The sequence below is a fragment of the Hoplias malabaricus genome, chromosome 9 (genome assembly GCF_029633855.1).
Source record: "Hoplias malabaricus isolate fHopMal1 chromosome 9, fHopMal1.hap1, whole genome shotgun sequence".
In the NCBI taxonomy this organism is placed as follows: Eukaryota; Metazoa; Chordata; class Actinopteri; order Characiformes; family Erythrinidae; genus Hoplias; species Hoplias malabaricus.
In genome coordinates this window covers 6,429,191-6,446,543 of record NC_089808.1, presented here as the reverse complement: position 1 = coordinate 6,446,543, position 17,353 = coordinate 6,429,191, and the positions used below count along the sequence as shown (strand labels likewise).

General features: G+C 37.5%; 1 protein-coding gene across 1 annotated transcript in view; it reads left to right on the top strand.

The window, feature by feature from the left end:
• The first annotated feature begins 496 nt into the window (after positions 1–496).
• LOC136707268 (basement membrane-specific heparan sulfate proteoglycan core protein-like) overlaps positions 497–17,353 on the top strand; it is a 160,456-nt gene continuing 143,599 nt past the window's right edge. Inside the window, exons 1-5 of the mRNA XM_066681247.1 lie at positions 497–527; positions 952–987; positions 1,099–1,374; positions 1,494–1,766; positions 2,725–3,000. Coding sequence (XP_066537344.1) covers positions 497–527; positions 952–987; positions 1,099–1,374; positions 1,494–1,766; positions 2,725–3,000 — 892 coding nt within the window. The remainder of the gene's footprint in view (positions 528–951; positions 988–1,098; positions 1,375–1,493; positions 1,767–2,724; positions 3,001–17,353) is intronic.

Here is a 17,353-nt window from a genome sequence, read left to right as displayed (position 1 = left end):
AATCTCTGTGAGACATGTTTAAAATAAAGATTTGCAAATAAAAGCATATATCCTATCTAATGTTCTTTTCATATGTTTAAGGGCTATTAATGAATCCATTGTGAGTGGGTGGGTGCTTTTTACTGAGTGAGCTTTATAGGCAGAACAGAAAGGCATTAATAAAGACAGGCTCCTTAATAAAGAAATGCTTGTTTCTTTAGATTTGGGTGCGCTACTCACACCCATGTTGAGAAATTTCCATTCACACAAACACTCACTGGTTTAGGTTCAGAGACCCAGCTCACAACATTAATATAAAAGTATTTATGTTATTTGACCTATTTAGTATTTGTAAGAACTGTAATTTGAAGGACACACTCTGTGTTCACAATATAGGAGTTTAAAGATCTTTATACTTTAAAGATCTCTCTCTCTCTCTCTCTCTCTCTCTCTCTCAGGAAGTGATGACAGTTGAACACAGAGCAATGTTGAGTCAGTCAGTTGTTACTGGGACATTATGGACCTCAGTGCTCTCTCTGTAACTCTCTGTGAGTAAATTTTCTTGTCATTACTTCATTAAACAGGTGCCAATAAGGTGATCAGTGTTCACAGCCTGTTGTTCTAACATTGTGGATGACCAGTGTATGTGCTTGTCTTGCTGTTTTTATTGCTGCTGATGAAGCTGATGCGTAGCGTTGTAGATGAAGTGTTGTTTCATTTAAAAATGCTTTGGGCTGGTGCAGCAGAACACCACAATGAGATGCTTCAGGTTCAGACCCGCAGATAAAGCTCATCACACTATATACATTTCTAAACAGTCTGTGAATGTAAAGGAGTTATTAGTGGTTTTGTTATAATTGTTTCACTCATTTAGTCTCATGAAGTGAATATAATTTGGATGAAATGTGATTCTGAAGAAAGGGATGATCTCAGTTTTAACGCCATGTTCTCTGTTTCTCTTCCCTGTTTTAGTGTTTGGTTCCCTTATCCAAACAGAGCACGCTCAAGGTGATTCACATTTACATTTGTTGAATTCTGAGCTGATAATTGTGTTCACAGAGTGGGATGAAGAGTTTGAGTTCAGTGACAGATGTGTGTTTGATGTGTGTGTTTTTACAGAGCAGTATTATGCAGTTCTGGGTGTGGAGCCAAACTGGACAGAAATATTCAGTGGAGAGACAGTCACACTCAGATGTGTCTGTTCAGGAGGGAGAGTAACTGACTGGATCTACCATTGGTACAGTGGTCACACTCAACCCTACGAATCTAATGAAAACTATTACATAATTTCTGCCATTAAAACACACCACAGTCAGAAATACCGGTGTTACTGTGTTGAGAAATACTATCGCCTACCTTCTGCTTGGAGTAATGAAGTGACTCTCACAGTGATCGGTACATGTCTGATCTTGTTACATGTAGTAATTCTTCCAATAACATTTTAATGAATAGATCTGAGATTAAAGGTGAGTTTGAGTGGTTTAAAGTAACATTTGTGTGATGTCATTGTACAGAGAGACCAAAAGCTTCACTGACTCTGGATCCTGGTGGACAGATGTTTATTGAAGAGACAGTAACTCTCAGATGTGACGTACAAAAACACACGGACACTGAGTGGAGTTACAGCTGGTTTTACAGTGGTCACCCAGTTTATAATTTAAGTAAAAGCAGGGAATTTTCATTCAGTGTAAAAGTGCCTTTCAGTGGTAAATACACCTGCAGAGGACAGAGGAGGAGTGACTCTCAGAAATCAAAGATCAGTAATGCTGTTACACTGACTGTATCAGGTGGGTGTTAATCTATTATTATTCATTAACTCCATCATCATATCACTACATTTAACTCTCAGGAACATACTCTGTTCTTTGTCTCTTCCTAAAGCTTTACGCACTGCTATATTGACTCTGGGGTGGGGGTGGGAGTAATTAATTATTTTACATACATTTCTTATTTTATAACATTTTACATAAAAATGCAATAAAAGGTTAGATAAAAAATGTGCACAGTAGGTAAACAATCTTTAAAAAAATGAACACAATTGCCATATTTTCTGTATCTGTAGCTAATTTAAGCTGTAATTTTACAATAAAAATGAATTTTAATTAGGTCAAAACAGAGATACCTCCACACACGAGATAACTCCACACACAAATACAAGTGCTGCTAGCTGAGTGAAATTATGACTGAAGTAAAATATTTCCTGAAAAATGAGTAGAAGTGCAAAAATAGAAGTATTACACTGTAATACTGAGTATCTGAGTATTACACTGTAAACTGTGAGATCACTGTTATTTCATGTTTGGTAAAATAAGTTATTATACAATCTAAGACATAATTACAGAGGGATGTAGGAAATCCTTTGTAAAGCTCTTATTAAGTTTCATCAAGACAAGGCAAATCTTCCAAAATGGCTTTAAAATACAATCCTATTTATACAGTATGTATTTACAGTAACACTAAGTTATAACTAACATACAATAATAAACAACATGACTAAGACAAACAATAAATATAACCCAGTAAAAAAAATTAGAGAATGACTTTAATGGATGTTTTGATCTGAAATTAAATAAACAATTGGGTGGCCTTTAACATTTGTACAGTCCTAAATAACGGAAACCTCTGTTTAACCACCACTGTTTAATAACCTCTGTGCCAGATGTGTTAACATTATGACAGCTGTTTAATGTTCAGGTAAAAGAACAGTGTGTGAAGTCTTAATGATCTCTTTCGTTCCTACAACAGAAAAACCTAAACCTGAACTCACATCAAGCTGTAAAGGACCTGCAGTGAGAGGACAGCCAGTGGTTCTGTTCTGTGAGCTGGGTCAGTCTGCTGGATGGACGTTTTACTGGTCCAAACACACACACAACCCTGAGAATGAGATCAGCACTGAAACACACTCCTACACCATCAGCTCAGTCAGTGACTCTGATGGAGGACAGTACTGGTGCAGAGCTGGGAGAGGAAACCCACTCTACTTCACCCACTACAGTGATGCACTCTGGGTAAAAGTTACTGGTGAGTGACACTGTTTACTGTCTCTAATTAGTGCTGGACATGACACGTTTTAATTGTTGTGTTATTTTCTGCATAAACATTGTTGTATGGTAAATATTTTGAATAACTGAACTGTTCTAAAGAAGATTGTTTGACTTTCTGCCCTTTAGTCCAGTCACAGCTGCTATACAACACTTTTCAATTTGGCTTTAACAAGATAATAATAATAATCATAACAAATCTGAACGGTCATTTCTGTGTTGAAGGAGTGTCTCCTCGAGTCTCTCTGATGGTCAGTCCCAACAGAACTCAACACTTTAGTACTGACTCTCTCTCACTGCGCTGTGAGGGACAGAGGGACTCTACTGGATGGAGAGTGAGACGATACACACACAGTGAGAAGGTGTCAGATTGTTCATCAGTTACAAGATCTACCTGCAACATCAGCTCCCTCTCCACATCCCACACTGGAGTGTACTGGTGTGAGTCTGAATCTGGAGCAGGCAGTGAACCTCTCAACATCACGGTGCACTGTGAGTCTACATCAGTGGTGCTGCATAGTTCTGTCAACAACTGAATCACATTTATTGCATTTAGTGACTGTCTGTGAGGAGTTGGTGTGTTCTCCCCATGTCCCTGTGTACAGATAATGAATGAATGAATGAATCTCTCTAAGAGCTGATGAGTGGTGAGCATACACTGAGTTACTGCAGATTGGTGGTCATTGAGGCAACACCGTAATGTCACAAAATATGTTCAGCTTTATGAATGCCTTGAAAAGTTCTGAATAAATGTAAATATCATTCATCATCGTTATATTCTTCATTCATATTTCCTCTGTCCCAGATGGTCTTGTAATTCTGGAGAGTCCTGTTCATCCTGTGACTGAGGGAGAGTCTCTGACTCTACGCTGTTTATATCGTGACCCAAAGCCCTCAGTCCTCACAGCTGATTTCTATAAAGATGGATCACTCCTCCAGCCCCAGACTACAGCAGAGATGACCATCCACAATGTCTCACAGTCAGATGAAGGTCTCTACCACTGTAAACACTCACACAAAGGAGTGTCACCAAAGAGCTGGGTCTCAGTCAGAGGTGAGAATGTGATGATGTTATTAGTGTTTGTTGTTAAATATCCAGTAAAAAGGTATGAAAAGTGTTTCAGTGAAATGAACAGTTGTATGTTTCAGTGCGACCAGCTGCTGAATCTGCTCCTGACCTGGTTGTAGCGACTGTGGGAGGGAGTTTCTGTCTGTTATTCATCATTTTTCTGATCCTGCTGTGGCGCTACAAAAGTAACAAAGGTCTGAAAACTCATGCATCTACCTTTTATTTAATATCATTAAAACAGCTGTATGTTGATGAGTTTACAGGTAGGAGTATCAGATGTTTAAAAACATGTAAACTATGATTGATAACAGCTCTGAGTTCCCTCCTCATTTATAAATCAGCTGAAAGTCCTCCTTCTGGAATGAACATTGATTGTTGCTATATGCTTTGAGGAAAATATTAAATCCGAGTATATTACAAATAGAGGAGGGTCCATTTGTATTTTGCAGCCATATGTGATGGAAATGTAACTTTATTTATAATTATGAAAATAATGAAAATAGGGAAGCCCTCTGCATCTTTTCTAATAAGTCTGTTTAACAGTTGTTCATCACAATATTCCATTTTCAAAATTTCCTGCCCAGATTTCATCCCTTTTATATGTTCATATTTTGCCTTATATTTTTTTAGGAAATGCACATGTTTATGACTCAGTTGAACGCGCAGATCAAAGTAACAAAGGTATATTTATATATATATTTTTTATAATATATTTGATCACTTACAAAGCTCAGTCAAAGGCTAAATGATTCTGTAAAGCTAGAATCATTGAGACTAACACTGTTCTGAATCATATGCGGCTGAAGAGACCACTGATGTCACTTTCTCACAAGTCATAAACAACAAGACGTTCAAGCACAAATGTACATCTTGATTGGATTTTTCTAATATGTAGATTTGAATATTTCATGTAGGATTAAATAAACCAAATCAGCAAAATACATCTTTCTCTTTCTTCCCTCATATCAGGCAAAGATTTTCCAGCACAGGCCTCACAGACTGAAGCCATTTACTCCAACTTTCAGCTGGGCCATGACTCAGGTACTGTGTCTTTATCCAGTCACTGGATCCTGTGTTCACCATCACTCTGTAACAGAGCAGATATCACAGGCTGAAGAGAGGTACAGATCTAAAATGTTAAATCCAGAGCTAAAGGCAGTGGTTGTACACTTTAGAGTTGAAGGATCTTCTCTAATGAAACACAGGTTAAATGTGGGAATGAGGTGTGTATTATGGGATGTTTGTTAGTGAAACTTAGTAAAAATCAGTGCAGTTGTTAAGGCTGTGTTTGCTTTGTTGTGTTCTTTATTCTGCAGATCCTGTCTCTGGATCCATGGATGTGACTTATGCACAGATTGAACTGAAACCGAGGAAGAAACCAAAGTACAAACAAGGTACAGCAAAATGAGAAAAATGTGACCTTGAGCCACATCAGTCAGTGTTTATATTCAGATCCTCTTTTTCACTGTTTTGTAATGAACTGTAGATATCTCAGGAAGCTAATTCTGTGTTTATTTTAGATGAGACTAGTGTGAATGCTGACACTGTGTACTCAGAACTGAAGCAGAACACAGACAACGGTGGGTTTTATTTTAAACATTAAAACACTGAAATATTCATATATATCTCTTCATTTGGCTTAAGCCCTTTTACAGCACAGCGTTAGTTTTACAGTGAACCTAATGAGTAACTGGAAAACTGTGTCTTTTATTGGATTCTCTGTGGCACAGTGTAAGGTGTAGAAAGAAGTTGATCAGGAGAAGACCACACTGGGGGTAAATCTCAGAGGACTCCATGCTCCCTTTTATTTACAGACTATTTAAAACTATGAGAATTTGACTGAACTCTAAGGCTATGTTCACACAGCAGCTAAAAGTGGCCCAAATATGAATTGTTTCATCATATGTGACATAGATGTTTCTTTTGTGTGGCTGTGTGAACAGCACAAATTGCAATGAATCTGACTTTTTATATTCAGATTTAGGCCACTTTCATATGTGGTATTCAGATCTGATTCATATCCGATCTGTGCCAATGTGACTCTGTCTGAACTGCCAGATCGGATTTCATGTGATATTTAGTCACTCTGGCCACTGAGAATGATATCCGGACGACGGTCCAAAGCATTTTTCATTTAAATTTGAGGTGTTTAGGACGTGGAAATGGCCAAGTAAAAGCATTTTCGTATTGTAAAAAATATCGGCAAACAAAAAACATGTGAAACTCCATAATCCAGGTTTCTGTCTCTCATTTATGAGAAAATAAAACTGTATAAAGTGTTCTTTATAAAATATACAGGATACAGAAGTTTTTTTCAGTAGTTCTATGTCAGTTTTATATTGTTATTTTTGGTATGAAGCTGTATAAATGTGGACCGTGTAGATATTAAACTCATTACCAGCACTCATCTGCTTTTCTTTGGAGACTTTGTGTTTGTGAGAGACTCAGGAAATTAATACTCTGTTTTTAACATAAAGCTCATATGAAATAAAGAAAAGTGAGGTTTTCTGATACAGCGCTGCACTGTCCGTCCCATTCCTTCATTTCAAGAACGAAAGTGCTTTGTATGAAACAGATGGACATTTCCTTCTGGTCAGCACCTGAAACATCTTCCTTTGCACATGCAAATCAGTTCAGGAGCGTGATCTGTTCAGACTGATGCCAGATATAGGACACATTATACAGACAGTGTGAACAGCAGAACAAAAAAATCTGATTTGGTCACGAAATCAGATTTGGGCCACTATTACCTGCTGTGTGAACATAGCCTAAATGGTTCTATGTTAGAAATATTATGCTCTGCTTGAGTGCAGTAGCAGTTGTTTTAGACATGCATTGTGCAATAGGATGTTCTACTACTCCATCTAGTGTTGATTACAGTTAAACAGTTCACAGATCTTATGTCAGTATTTAAGATTCATAATGGATCATCCTCAGAAGCCACAGTGTGATTTAGTGGTAATAATTCCACAGAGAATTGAGACAAAACATAAATTAGTGAAAAAGCAGTTTGGCCCTCATCTTCATGTGTCAAGCCTTTAAAGATAATTTGGGACTGTGCTCATTCAAATTCTTCACTATTTGAATGTGAACATTTTGTCATGTATAGTCCACAATACACAAATCAGACACAAAGACAAAGTGTGGTGGGCCACTGTCACATTCTGGCACATCACATGACAGCCACAATGTCTGTGTTTGTGCCCTGTGTGAGTACTTTTGTCTTCAGTACAGGGGAAATGTCCAGCTCTCAACTGAGGTGTAAATTTCTCCACAGCGGCCTGTGCTCAGTCTGTCTTCATTAGAAAACAATAACAGTTACAGTTTTCTATTGTTTTTCTCCGGTAACGGTTCTGGACGTGGTGATTCAACTTTAGTAATGAACTGAAAACACAAAGACAGTCTGCAGGTAGAAGTTCTGGTCAACACTGTGTGGACAAAAGTTTGTAGACACCAACCTATCCAATGTTTCTTCTGAAGTCAAATGAATCAGTGAGAAATCTTTCCTTTGCTAGAGCAACATCCTCTGCTTTTCTGGGAAGTCTTCACACAGAATAATGTAAGATAGCTGTAAATATTTGACCTCTTTACGCCACATGAACAGCAGTGAGGTCAGATACTGATGAAAGATTAGTTCTGAATCAGAAACACAACACCACACTCATCATTCCTTCACTCAAGAAAATTCAGTTCCACTGCTCCATGGCCCAAAACTGGAGGGTTTTATGCTGCTCCAGCGCATTGGCACTGGTCATGCTGACATTAGGCTCATATGCAGCTGCTCCACATAATCCCATTATATTAATAATGCTCTTTAATGGAGATAGTTCTCTGTGTACACCAAGATTCAGCAAGGTTCACTCATTAGAAGAGGTATATTAGAATATTTAGACAGTTTAATGAAGTGACATTTATGTTGATTTGATCATCAGTAGATCACTGTATGTGTGAATTAAATTAGGTTCAGCTCTTATTGATATTTTCTGTGATGTAAGCCGTAATTTAAATGTTATTAGCCAAACAAGCACTCAGTGATGATCCTTTTTCCCAAAGGTCCATGAAGAGTGAGCAGAACTGCACTGACCCCATCCACAAGTCCGAGTCTGGATAGAGAGGCTTTACAAGAAACAATCTTTTCAAAAACATTTAAAGCCAGTAAAAATCATGAAACTTTGTGGATGTTTGGAAAGTCTACATCTTTGAGAAATATACTATAAATTGATGAGTAAAATAAGAATATATTATTAATGAAGCTTTTCATCATTCATTCATTATCTGTAACCACTTATCCAATTCAGGGTTGCGGTGGGTCCAGAGCCTACCTGGAATCATTGGGTGCAAGGCAGGAATACATCCTGGAGGGGGCGCCAGTCCTTCACAGGGCAACACAGACACACACATATTCACTCACACACTCACACTTTTGAGTCACCAATCCACCTGCAACATGTGTTTTTGGACTGTGGGAGGAAACCGGAGCACCCGGAGGAAACCCAAGCGGACACGGGGAGAACACACCAACTCCTCACAGACAGTCACCCGGAGCAGGAATCGAACCCACAACCTCCAGGCCCCTGGAGCTGTGTGACTGCGACACTACCTGCTGCACCACCATTATAATTCATAAATCCAACAGATATCAATTAAATGTTTACCATACTATGTGCTTATAACATTAAGTGATATTACTGTATTGGTTTTGAGTAAATGGCATCCAAAATCCTTATAACTGTCCATTGTGTTTAACAATTGGTCAGGTTTGCTGCTTTATAAAAAGGAATTTCTAATAAGTAGTCCATACAACTAACCGATATCAATTGTATTTGAAATACTTTGAAATATGAAGTGATATTGCTGTATAGTTTTGGAGTAAATGGCTTCCAAAATCCCAAAGTTTGTAAACAGTTTATAATGATGAGTCATGTTTGCTGCTTTTTAAAATAATAATTTCTAATACGTATTCCATATAACCATCAGATATCAGTTCAGTGTTTACCATACTATGTACCTATGAAGTACAAAGTGATATTAATGTATAAGTCTTAAGTAAATGACAATAAAAAAAACATATTTGCCCATTGTCAATTTTGCTGCTTTATAAAATTGTCTTGTCTAATAAGTAGTCCATATAACCATTTTTTATAATTTTATTGTTTACCATACTATGTACTTATGAAATATGATGTGCTATTACTGTATAGTATATCTCACCTTTTTAAAATGGTTTTTAATAATTGGTCAATTTCCATGCTTCATAAAATTGTCATATCTAATAAGTAGTCCATATAAACATCAGATCTCAGTTCAATGTTTATTGCACGTTATTCTTATGAAATATACATTCATTTTAAGACAAAACACAGTGTGTAAGTTTACATTTTATTTAGTAGAATGATCCACCACCCAAATCAAACCTCTTCTGTGGGGGTCCTGACCACTGAAGCACAGAGTAAAATGATAATAAAGCAGAGAAACAGGTGGATGACAGTCTGTAATTGCAGATCTACAAAGTGCTTCAGTTTGGTCTGTGGAGCTGATAAAATGGGCAGTGAGAAACAAGGTAGGTGTTCCTATGTATGTTCTCTTGGTCTACATTGTCTTTGCAAAAAAATATGCTGATAAACCAATGTAACACACTTTTTGTTTCTGTGTTATAACTGTTATACTTTAACTGCTCACATTATAAAATGAAAAAACACCAACATTCCTCATGAACTCATGATTTTGTGACAATGACCTACACTAATTTTGTATTTATTGAGATACAACATGAAACTGACTTGTGCTTGTGTTTTATCTTAGAAACAATCAACAATTCGCTACAAATTGTTATGAAACATGATCAATGATGCATATAATACCTCAAAAATGAGTAGATTTTCTTGATTTGCAACTGTACTATATATCACTTTCTCAGAGAAGGCCAGTTCTTTCTTCAATAGTGTACACTTGTATCCTTGCTGTCCCAGAGGCAAAGAAAACATGACAGCATTTTAAAAAAGCAGTCACTTTCCATCAATAAAGAAGAGTATGTATTGTAAATTTACAAAGATAACCAAAAACCGTTCAGAAGTGTGTGGTTTTCCGAAATTTACGACTGCACTGAAAATCACTTTCATGAATCAGTCCCCAAGTATAGTCTCACATCATGTCGCTATATTGTCCTTTGTAACAGTGTTCAAAGTTCATGTCCTGGGGAAAGTGAACTTAAAAGTAAACTTGTATTTGGTGTTAGACTTGATTTTTCCTTCATATCAAACACTTCTTTTAAGCAGAAACAATAAGAATGTAGAGTGTAATCTTGATGGATGTGTTTTGTGCTTTTGCAGCTTGTTTTAATTTGCAGTGAGTTTGGGCTTCCTTAGCCACCGTACCCTTTATCACACTGATCAATGTACAGTTTCTGACCACAGGACTGCTATTGCCCAGATATCTGGGTGGTGGATCATTTTCAGCTCAGAGGTGACACTCGCATGGTATTGTAAATGGTGCTATTATGAGTGTTTCAGACACATCAGTGTTGCAAACAGTGTCATTGCTAGGTTGAGAACAGGCCAACAAACAAATGCAAAATAAAATGCAGCCTTATACAAGTGCCTACACTGTTGAATAGATAGATAAACATGTCTCCTGAGGTAATGAATTCATACATTTCGTAAAGGTGCCACAAAGTATTATAGAGTTAGAGTTATAGATATATATTATATAAGAGTTAAAAGTTCTGGGTTCCTATCATGCTCTTGGTGATTGTCTGTGAGGTGTTTGGTGTGTTCTCCTCATGTCCATGTGGGTTTCCTTCAGGTGCTCCGGTTTCCGGTGATTCTGGGTAGGCTCCGGACCCTGAACTGGATAAGGGCTTTACTGAAAATGAATGAATGAATGAATGAATGAATGAACCAACTGTGCATAGTTTTCATCCTTAATTGCCTAGGAAGCCGTGAACCCCAACAGGCAAACCAAAGTATGCCTTATAGGCCTCACACATCTTAGCCGATGCTTTCACAGAGTACTTTTTCGCTCGTCCTTATAAATTGGATCCTGTAAACAAAAAATAAATGTTTAACAATAAAGCATGAAAACAAAATAATTTCATTCATTCATTATCTGTAACCCTTATCCAGTTCAGGGTCGTTGTGGGTCCAGAGCCTACTTGGAATCATTGGGCGCAAGGCAGGAATACACCCTGGAGGGGGCGCCAGTCCTTCACAGGGCAACACATACACACAAACACACACCTACGGATACTTTTGAGTCACAATTCCACCTACCAACGTGTTTTTGGACTGTGGGAGGAAATCGGAGCACCCGGAGGAAACTCACACGGACACGCGGAGAACGCCAACAAAATAATTTAATTCTCATAAATGTATTAAGTTAATGTTTTGCTTGTGTATTATATTCTTATATTATATTTTTTAGCAAAATATCACTCCATAATAGGGAGTTAATTTACTGTGTTGATGTATGTAATTGTAAACCTCCAAATATGTTTATAGCAGGTAAATGTGCCAAAGAGTTAAACAAAATAAAACATTTTGAGCTGCATTCATGTATGAAAGGTCTTATACAAATAAATATATTACAGGCAACTGTATTTAATTTGTTAGTAGTATAATTTGTGTATCATATAAAATGTAGAAGTTAAGAAAAGAAGCATAATGGTTTCTTGTACCAACATTTAATGGTTATTTTAACCAACGTTCATAGATATGTAGATATCGATTACAATTATAGACTGAAGGAAAAATGCAATAAGGACAAAACACATCCATTAAAACAACAAAACCTGGGCTTCATTTCACAAAAGCGATGCAAGTTCAGAAACGCAGCAAATCCAGTCACAACACAATGGAAGTTTTCTGGAGAACCCTGTAAGATGCTGCACCCCAGAGACATGATGTGTATACACAGAACAACAAAGTCTTGCCAGAATCTGACTCCATTTGTGTGCAAAGTTTACAGCAGATTACACTCATGTTCCTATTCTGTTCTCTTCACATCAAACACAGAACAGCACCTGAATCAATGCTTATATTGCATTTAATAAACTTGTGTTTGGTGTTTGATATGAAGGAAAAATCAAGTCTAACACTTCTTTTAAGCAGAAACAATAAGAATGTAGAGTGTAATCTTGATGGATGTGTTTTGTGCTTTTGCAGCTTGTTTTAATTTGCAGTGAGTTTGGGCTTCCTTAGCCACCGTACCCTTTGTCACATTGATCATTGTTCAGTTTCTGACCACAGGACTGCTATTGCCCAGATATCTGAGTGGTGGATCATTCTTAGCTCAGAGGTGACACTCGCATGGTTTGTAAATGGTGTTATTATGAGTGTTTCAGACACATCAGTGTTGCAAACAGTGTCATTGCTAGGTTGAGAACGGGCCAACAAAGTGCAACATAAAGTGCGGCCTTATACAAGGGCCTACACTGTTGAATGGATAGATAATCATGTCCCCTGAGGTAATGAACTCATACATTTCATAAAGGTACCACAAAGTATTCTTTGAGTAATGCCACAGGTGCACCACTTGAGTTAAAAGTTCTGTCCAGTCAAAGGCCTGGGTTTCCTAAGTTCATTTTTTATGACCCTGAACCTGAGTGTGTTAAACCTGTAAAGGTAAATTGGGCTAATTGATTGGATCGATTTGATTATTATTATTTTTTTTAATAACTGTTGTATTTGAAGGTTTTATTCTTGCAGCGGGTAAATCCAAATGATTTAGTAACACAAATATTCAGTCTGATTTGTTATTAGTTAAAGAAATTACATGATGTACATGGCAAGTGGAAGTAATGTAGCGAGCGTAGAGTAGATCAGAGTGTGGCTCCTTTACAGTTGTGAGACTGTTTTCAAGTGAAAATGACATCAATCCTATATCCAACACCCACACATAAACAATGTAGATTTTCATTTGTGTTCTAATAAATATCTGAAGGTTTTGGCAAAAAGGTGGCATTAAAAAGGAAAATGATATTCCATAATTATGGAGAATGTATTAATTTAATCTCTTTGTTCAACTGGGTCCAAAGAATTGAGAAGAGGAACAGGGGTAGACTGAGGATAAAAGTTTTGAAATGAGAACAATAAAGAAAATGAATAAAGTACAGAAAAAGACTGAAGACCAAAGAATACATAAAAGTAGCAAAGCGAGTTTAAAAAGTAGTTGAGAGAAGAAAATTAAGATATATTACTGTAGGAGTAAAGGAGCAAGAAGTCAAGGATTGGAAATACAGGACACGAGAGAGAAGAAAAACAAATGGAGGTAAGATAATGGAGAGAACTTATGAGAGAGGAAAAAGGCTTAGACAGAGAGAACATACAACAAAGGAATGGGGATGAGTAGTCTAAACAAAGTGCGTACATAGTTTTTGAAGCTATATGTCAAATTGTTGTCTATCAAATATTGCTTACTTATTAAATTATTATTTATGTTTACTGTTTTACTAGATCAAGAGTGTGAGCAGCAAGTGAAGCCACAACAGTGAGAGCTGAGAGGTCCAGAAACATGAGAGGAAGGAAATAAAAGAGGGAAATAGATGAATGCTAAATGGTGATATGATAAACTAGACAGAAACAGTAGCTAAGAGGGAGGATGAATGGTGTTCACATACAAAACTGCAAGTGTTTTTAGTCTGATGCTTTTGAGTCAATCTTTGTTTTGACAGCAGTTAGTGTCGCAGTCACACAGCTCCAGGGATCTAGAGGTTGTGGGTTCAAGTCCTGCTCTGGGTGACTGTCTGTGAGGAGTTCCACATGGGTTTCTTCCAGATGCTCTGGTTACCTCCCATGGTCCAAAAACACACACTGGTTGGTGGACTGGCGACTCAAGTGTTCATAGGCGTGAGTGTGTGTCCCCTTGTGATGGACTGGTGACCACTCCAGTGTGTGTTCCCGCCTTGCACCCAATGATTGCGGGTGTTAGGCTCCAGACACACCGCCACCCTGAACTGGATAAGTGCTTACAAATGAATGAATGTTAATGATTTGGTGTATTTGGTGTATTTGATAGCATGTATTTTGTATTGTAATTTAATGACCACGTGTTCCTAAACTTGTAGAAAATCAGAGATGAAGTAGATAGTGTAGCAACCTGCCACAAATAAATTAATAACACACAGTGAGATAAAATGTGCTGTGCATTATGTTTAACTGCTGGAGAAAGTCAATGCTAAGAAGAAGCCAATAGATAGATCTACCAACACTGGCCTTCTAGTCCCATATACCAGACACTAATCCATAGGTTGCAGGTCCTTTAGTGCTGCTGCCCCCAGTCTTTGGAACACTTTGCCTCAATTTCTCATCTCTGCTCATCACTGTGTTCCTTTAAGTTTTAGCTGAAAACTTTCCTCTTCTCTTCTCTTTATCCTTGTTACATTTTTAATTTTTTAACACTCTGTAAAGCATCCTTGGATTTGTGAAAGATGCTATATAAATTAAACTTCTTATTCTCATTATTATTAAAATTGTTCATCATTTCACTAAAACATCTTCCTACGCAAGAAAAAGACAAAGTGAACATGCAGCAGGCATTTTCGTGCATTTACAAGCCTGGTGTTATGCTGCATTTAAGTGATGTTGGAAACTGGGAAATACCATTTTTCTGACTTGTGAATTGCACCCGAAAGGTGAACAAAGTTGTATTTACCACTGGTAAACTCGGGATTCTACAGGGTTTAGACAATGAAACTGAAACACCTGTCATTGTAGTGTGGGAGATTTCATGGCTAAATTGGTCCAGCCTGGTGGCCAATCTTCATTAATTGCACATTGCACCAGTAAGACTATGTGCATCCAATGGTTAAAACATTGTATCCTGAAGGCGCTGCCATGTATCAGGACGACAATGCACCAATACACACAGCAAGACTGGTGAAAGAATAGTTTGATGAACATGAAAGTAAAGTTGAACATTTCATTGTCCAACCCCTGTAGATGATACATGAGTATCATCCCCTGGAGAAAATGGCAAATATGCATTTGAACTGACTAATTTTCTGTGTTTTCTGTAGATCAAATTCAAATATTTTGATCAGGTTTGTTATTACTCAAAGAGCATTAAGTTGTTATTTAATGATATACCACTTTTTGGGGACATGTTGTATACAGTGGGTGGATCTTCAGCCAAGACATTCGCTTAAATAGAGAGGCTGAAAAGTGCTGCCATGGATACCACTGACCATAAGATTCTTATAGACAGACTCACAAAATGGGTTGGACTCTCAAGAACAGTCCTGAAATGGTTTGTTTTTTCCCTGGAAGGCAGGAACTACTTTGTAGAAATAGAAAATAATATTTCAGAGAACATACCAGGGCAGCATGGTGGCGCAGCAGGTAGTGTTGCAGTCACTCAGCTCCAGGGACCTGGAGGTTGTGGGTTTAATTCCCGCTCTGGGTGACTCTCTGTTAGGCGTGTTCTCCCTGTGCCCCCGTGGGTTTCCTCTGGGTGCTCCGGTTTCCTCCCACCGTCCAAAAACACATGTTGGTATTTGGATTGGTGTCTGTAGGTGTGAGTGTGTGTTTTGCCCTGTGAAGGACTAGCGCCAATGAATGAATGAATGCCATTGACCTGTGGTGTCCCCCAGGGTTTTATACTTGGTCCACTTTTATTTAATTTATATATGCTTCCTCTTGACCAGATTCTGCAGGACTGTGGGCTGTCCTATCATAGCTGTGCAGATGATACTCAGATTTACACAGCCCTGTCCCCAAAGGACTCTGGTCCAGTTGACTCATTAAGCAAGTGCCTTGAACACATCATTAACTGGATGGGACATAACTTTCTGCAGCTGAATAAAGATAAAACAGAGATTATACTATTTGGGAACAACAATGAGAGAGAAAGATTGGCTGCGTATCTGGACTCAAGAGCCCTCAGATCTAAAGAACTGGCTCACAACATTTGTGTATTAATGGACTCAGATCTCATTTTTAGCAGTCATATTAAAGCGGTTACTAGATCAGCTTTTTACCATCTTAAGGACATCAATAAAATTAGAGATTTTCTGACTAAACTAGACCTGGAGAAACTTATCCATGCTTTTATTTCTAGCAGGCTTGATTACTGTAATGGTCACTTAACTGGACCTCCAAAAACAACCATTAAACAGCTTCAGCTGATTCAAAATGCAGCTGCCAGAGTTCTCACTCAGAGCACAAGAAGAGGTCACATCACCCCCATCCTCAAATCTTTACAGGATACCAGTCTGTTACAGAATAGACTTTAAGGTGTTATTACTGGTCTATAAATGTCTTAATGGGGTAGGACCAGTGTATTTTTCAGACCTGCTACAGAGATATGAGCCGAGCAGAGATCTCAGATCTTTAGGAACTAAAGTTAGTCCTGCCTCAGGTCAAAACTAAACATGGAGATGCAGTGTTTAGCTCCTTTGCCCCTCATAAATGGAACCAGCTGACTGAGAATATTAGAAGAGCCCAGACTTTAGACACTTTTAAATCAAGACTTAAAACATTCCTGTTTGAGCAGCTACAGCTCAGTCTACAATACTCTGCACTTTTATTCAGTAACAGCACTTTAGTTATTTTCTTTTACTGTATCATTTTAAATTATTTTAATCATTTTTAATCATTTAACCCTTTTTATGTAATTGTTTTATTGGACTTTTATGATTTTTATTCTGCCTTTTAATTTACAAACCGGATTCCAAAAAGTTGGGACACTAAACAAATTGTGAATAAAAACTGAATGCAATGATGTGAAGGTGCCAGCATCTAATATTTTATTCAGAATAGAACACAAATCACAGATCAAACTGTATTATTTTGAGAAATTATGAAGACGCAATTAACATGCATTCACTGTGTTTTTCAAAAATATGTCTTGTTTCTAACATGGAGTGTATTCCAGTCCACGTTTTAATATAACTGTTAAAATACTAATACTAGAAAAGGATTCTATATGGCACCAAATATGGTTCTTCTCTTGTATCAAGTTTGTCGTCGCAACAGTAGAGGAACCCTTTCTGGTGCCATATAGAATCCTTGTCTAAAAGGTGCTCTATAGAACCATCTATAGCACATTCTCCATCAATCTGATGAACCCCTTTAATCATGCAAGAGGTAGTTCTTGTGCTCAGGGTTCTTTGATCATTTGCTTTACTAAAGAACCCTTGTAGAGCCATAAATGTTGAGTATATATTTTTTTACCACTGTTTGAGTCTACAAACTGCAACCAATATATTTGAATGTATTTTAATATAGATTAATATATTTTTATGACATTTATCATTAAATAGATACTTTAT